Source organism: Melopsittacus undulatus, chromosome 2 (assembly GCF_012275295.1).
Source record: "Melopsittacus undulatus isolate bMelUnd1 chromosome 2, bMelUnd1.mat.Z, whole genome shotgun sequence".
Classification (NCBI taxonomy): domain Eukaryota; kingdom Metazoa; phylum Chordata; class Aves; order Psittaciformes; family Psittaculidae; genus Melopsittacus; species Melopsittacus undulatus.
The window spans coordinates 90,492,381-90,498,380 of record NC_047528.1 but is presented as its reverse complement, the minus strand read 5'-3'; the positions used below and the strand labels follow the sequence as shown (position 1 = coordinate 90,498,380).

Below are 6,000 nucleotides of genomic sequence, written 5' to 3'. Positions count from 1 at the left end.
GGAAGCAGACATCACAAATAAAGGCAGAAGACCCTTTTATTTCGCATAGACAAAATGCAAAGAGTGTCTCATTAAATTAATATTAAAAAAACCCAAAATCAATGCCCTCACTCCACTGACATCACTCATCCTAATTAACAACAAAAAAAAAAAGATCAAGGACTCATTTTCTAATTAAAAAAAAAAAAAGGTGCAAACATGACAAAAGACTTTCTGTTTTTCCAAATCAATGTTCCTGTTGAATTCACAAATAGGGTGATTTTTTTTTTGTGTGTGTGTGATTTTTTTCCTTTTTAAATCTTGTCTGATGGAATTTCCAGTTAAAATGTTTTAGTTAAGTCTCCATGCACTTCGTAGAAAATCAGTAAAAACACAAACGCTTGTGAAGATCAGAAAACTGGACTCTTTTACCCAAAAATTCAGATGTCCAGTCAGATGAAGCTCACACTCAGACAGAAAAAAAGCAAGAGAGTCTTTGCACTGTCTGTTGTTCATATTATTATTAATTTTTTTGTCAAATATTTTGGCAATCTTCTTCTTTAATTATAAATATTGGAATTCAATAAAAAAAAGGTAGCTTTCATTGGATTATTTTTCAGTGTAAATATTTACAGCCACTGTCCAGCCATGCTCTTTTCGTTATACCAGGGTGTAAGATTTTGCGTAGGGATTGTTTCCTTTCAAGTGGCCCCGGGAGTCCAGCAGGGATTCTTGGGAGCTGCTGATTTTTGCTGCCTGTCCTAGCTCAGCTCCTTCTCGCTGAGGTAACGTTGCCACAGCACCAGGTTGCCATGACTGTACTTCTCTTGTGGAGGATGTCTCCATGGGTATCGGCTCCAGGACGGTGGGGCGCTTCAAGGTTCGGCTTTTCTGCGGCTCCAAGCAGGCTTGCCCCAAACCCAGGTCTCTGCTTGTGCCCTGCACACCACGGTTCAATAAGAAGTCCATCCTAAGGTAGGGTGGCAGATGCATGAGATCACCTAGGGAGGCAAAAGGGAAAAACAAGTCTTTAATTATGGTCATGCATGTGCCATGCTTACCCATTGGTTGAGGGAGTCAAGCTGACAGATTTGGCCACCAAAGCAGAGTATCCAAAGTCAATCCAGCTGCAGCATTTATAATTGACATATTATTTGTCAGCCATTTACTATGGTATGATTTTACAGAATCAAGGGTCAGCAAAATCCTTTTAGTCAGATCCATACGAATCCACTATTAATATTTGTTTTTGTAATAGAATGACTATAATGCAAAGTGCGATGTGTTTGTCTTCTTCATGTGCTCACAGCATGAAGAAGATAAAACTGAAAACTGAAGGAAGTTTTTCTTAAATCCTAAAAGAAAAGGTCTTTGTTTTCATTTGTCAAAACTTGAAAAATATGAAGGTTCTGTAGATTTCCATTTCAAATTAAAACCTTCACAGTTACAAGTAATGACCCCTAATTTAGAGTAGAATGACTAAATTACTTAAAATGGATTCATGAGTGCTAAGGCTATAGTTTTAAAGAGATTTCTGAATAAGTAGGAAAGCATTCTTGTCCTAATATAACATTTACCTGCCATACATCATCACTGTGTTTAAATCACTAGTGATTTTTTACCACTATGGCCATCAATGTGCTGTTGGTCATGGCAACAAAATGCACTGGGGCTGGAACCTCAGTTCCTGTGTCATCTTTTCCTTCTGTTCTGTATTGTCAAGGAAACCTCTTGTTATTTCCCCTGGTTTCTGGGCATTTCTATGTGAGCCTGTTGTTGGCAGCCTACTCAGTCCACAGTATTTGCCATTGCAAAACTACTGAGTTCAATCAGGTGCCTTGGACCTGTTGTCCGGAATTAAGCAGGGTTGAGTCTTACCTTCCACATATTTGTATATGTATTAGACCTACAGAAATCAGACTGGCTTTACTGTAGTCCTGCCTGTTAGGTATATACAAAATTGCTTCAAGGAAAAGAGAGGAAGCAATCAGGCACATGATAACATTCCCTTCTAAAAATATTTGATGATGTAATCTCATGCATATAAGAAAAAAAGCAGTTACAGGTGTATTCAAGAACAGTATTTCCCCTTCTTTACAGATCTCTGCAGGTATATAGCTTCCTTTTTATAGCAAAACTCTAGTCTCATCTACAGATAGGATGCATCCTGAATGTTTAAAGTAGAAGACTTGGCACGACTACATCTGTGTCTACATATTTACAGCAGTAGAAAATAAGGCTGACCTGTACCAGTGGCGTAAACAATAGACCAGGAAAGCACTTCTTTGTCTAACCAGTGTCTAACAATTTCATTTTTCCTAACCAAGCTAAAAGCTGTCCAATGATCTAAAATAAAACAGGTCTTTTGCTTCCTGGTATAATTCAAGGCACTGCAAATCTTACCTGAAAGACTAACAGCATCTGCTCTATCCATAATTTCAGTTCACAGGCAGACTTCTGAGAAGCTACATTTGGACAGAATCACTGTTTATTCCTATAGGAATCCCCCCAGCACTCTGACACCATATGTTTTATTCTAGCTATATCTCCAACAAAGATGCATGGTCCATGGTATTTAACCCCTGTAGAGTAAGATGCATATATCTCAAGATCAAGCTGATATACCACAGAAACATTTATGTAAATTTTGAGAGGGATCAGGAGGTTTGCGTTTATAATCATACTGATTGCCACTTGAAGACTGAGTTGGGGTAACATTAATTGGTTTTACTCATTTTATTTTCCTACAGTACCTTCCATGCCAAACACATTCTTCTTATGAGAACTATTTCAACTGAGACAGCGATTAATCTGCCATGGGGGTAAAGATCAGGATATGGACACATGAACTGGCAGGTGCCAACTCACTCCACTTAACTACCTGCATTGAACTGAGCTTCCTGTGGGTACATCTGTGCTGCCCAAGAGCTTTGCTGCCCCACTGGCACCCAGACCCTGATCCCCTGGCCACCCACACTGGATCCCAGTTATTTTGTTTCTGGGTTCCCTTCTGGTCTGAAACTAGCCCAAAACACAGTTTGCTCCAAAGAGCATTGCCTGGGGGTTCAGAGAGGAGACAGCCTGGGTCGGAAATGCTTGTTGAGGGAAAATTGCTCCCTCTGGCTATATCTTTTGCAACATCGTGGTATCCTAAAAAAGGAATCTTATCACTACCCACTTCTCCCCAGTGGGGGAGAGAGATGAGTGTAGGCATGAATGATGCTGCCCCCTCTGTACCTGCCTCTGTCTGCTAACGAAGGTGGTGAGGGCCTTCATGTGGCTGCCTCAGGCGTAGGTTATGGCTGTCAGGGATTCAGTGAAGACAAGCAGCAAAGCACACTTTTGAGATGGCAATAGTAGGCGTGAAAACTTTGTGACTAACTATAATACCAGGGTAATGCTTTTCCTCTTGTCAGAGACGTTTAAAGACAGCTGGGGTCAGAAACTGGGTTTCTTTTGCACTGCCATTATTGCACCCCATGCAAAATAGAGGCCACTGAGCCCCAACAGAAGAGGACCGATTTTCTGTTCTGAAACCCCACCCTTGTTTCCTGCAACAGCAGGCCTTTTCCCAAAGATGTTTGTCACCCTAACCTGCTGCTAGGTGGCACAATGCATGCTGCTTTATTAAGACCAGTCAGATCATTTCACATACATTCCCTCTTACTACTGCTTTTTCTGTTTTGTGTTAACTTCTCCAATAAGGAGGTGGTGCAGAGAAGAAGCTGGAGCATGGATCACTGGCAGACCCCCATGGTTGCTTCAGAGAGCTCCTATATGGCTTCTTCTTGAGAGCAATGGGTATGCATGGACTATAAAAAGAGTACTGAACGTTATAGAGATGAAGGTTGTTTTTCAAACTGCTGTCTAGACACTTCTCATGTATATTTAAGAGCTTCAGGCTATGTAAAAAAGACTTTTTTCCCTTCCTAAATCTACATGAGAAAGCATAGTCAATAATCTGTGTAAACAATATGAGGTCATATTATTATAATTTTCTAAATGTCTGGAGGTGATTGCAGTAATGAGAAACCAAAGAGTATAACTAGTTCTCCAAAGCTAGACACACAATGCACAATTTCTGACATGGCTCACACAGAGCACTCATTATTTGATATGATGTACATGTTTTCCTATCATAAAAAGTTCCAGTGCTGCTTCTTATTTACAAGGAGCATCTTTCCTTGCAGCTGCTTACAAAACAAAGCAGATTGTTAAAATTACTGGAAAAGAAAAATTTTGAGAATGGAATGTTTTCTTCTTTGCTAGACTGAAAATATTTTGTAAGAAGTGAAACTTACAGGATGAAAAAGTCTTTGATTTGTAACAGGTAATGTGTTTCTAACTTAAAAACACAGTCTTTGAAATCTAACCACAGGGGCTCACTTTCGCCATTCCTACATCAACTCTGAAGGTAATTTTAAGAAGATGAAAAGCCTTTTGTCATATCTATGGAGTCACTTTGAAAGACTTTGGTTCTCATCCTTCTGGCCACAATAGCGTAGACAGTTTTTTTGTTTCTTGCTATTCAGCTGAATGATGATTTTTTTCAGTCAAAGCATTGCAAAGTTTCAGGATGGTTCATTGCCTTTGATGCTCTAATTACCTCTTTTCAGCTGTGTGTGTGCCTTATTAGTAATGAAAGCAAACCTTTCAAGTGCATGAGCACTGCCAATGAGCATGCTTAATAATTCATGCGTTTTGGCTTAATTAGTTCAAAAGACATTCCAAAACTATAGTTTTCTGATGCATTTTTAAAAAGGGGAAATTTGCTGGGTTTAGAAACAATGAGTTTTTACACAAATAATAAACATCCGGTCAAATCTGAATGTGGCAATTTAAGCCAGTTATCTCCGCATTTCTTTTTCTGAGTAGCCAACCCTCTAATGAATTATTTAGTACAGTACATTTAAGAAAATGTTAACTTCAACAAATATTTGTAAATGCTACAAGTCATTTACTATCACATTTACCATAAACAACATGTTCTACCAAAACCGGAGTATTTTCTGAGTTAATGCATCACTAGGCAAAAAGTATTTGCCCTTATTTCAGTACAATTAAGCTGATATAAAACATTTTGCAAAAATAATAAATATTTTTATCCCTCTTTTGGAGGTCTTCTTCAGGGAGGGGAAGGGCTAGGATGAATTTGACAGGCTACATAGAAGGGAAAATATCATTGCTCAACTTTTTGTGGATTTTATTCCACATAGCTGTCATGTTTGCAGTACTAAACCACACTGAGATGCACTCCTTTCTCTCAAAAGACTTACCCCATACCTTTTTCAAATGCCAAAGAGCTTGCATGTGTTTTTGCTTTCCTCTGCTCTAGAAAAATCTAAGGATTTGGCTGTATTCAATACAAGGTAATCACAGACTGCAAAAAAGGTACTCTTATCGAGTTGTCATGTGATCTTCTCATGAATCATACCTTCTATTAAAGCAAAAGCAATTTGTCTTCACAATGCTCCAACACAGATACCTTCAGTGACGATGACTGACTGATGATTTTCAAGTTTTGGTTGCCATGCAAAGGAAATTCCTTGCTATTTGAAAGGTATCTTTAGAAAAACTTTTGAAGTAGGACTGGGGATTATGACAGGATATTTTATTTGAACAAAGGTACGAATAAGACTGGGTGAATAGGACATTCACACAGCTTACTGCAATAGGCAAATGGGTAAAAAAACCCCTCGAAGTTCTTTCTGGCATGATCTCATGGGATCAGAGATCATGCCAGAATTCCAACCGTACAGTTCTGTTAGCATTGGGAAGGTGTCTTGTTGATGTAGTTATGTTGATTTGGGACCCAAATATATAACTCTTCCTGACATTGTACAGTGCTGGGGGGTGTACAAACCCTGCCACTACACTGGGCATCTCTTGGCTTGTCTTGAGTTTGGAAGCAGAAGCACTAGTGAGATACTATGTTGTCCTTTGGAAGGAAACAAGAGAGACAGAGCTGCTGACAGTTTAGGTTTGTGCTGATTAAAAATTTCAGTGGGGTCTTCCAGCTCA

General features: G+C 39.1%; 1 protein-coding gene across 1 annotated transcript in view; it reads right to left on the bottom strand.

Moving 5' to 3' along the window:
- Positions 1-242: 242 nt before the first annotated feature.
- DSCAM (DS cell adhesion molecule) overlaps positions 243-6,000 on the bottom strand; it is a 385,770-nt gene continuing 380,012 nt past the window's right edge. Inside the window, exon 33 of the mRNA XM_034074654.1 lies at positions 243-980. Within this exon, the coding sequence (XP_033930545.1) occupies positions 640-980 (341 nt within the window). The 3' untranslated portion in view covers positions 243-639. The remainder of the gene's footprint in view (positions 981-6,000) is intronic.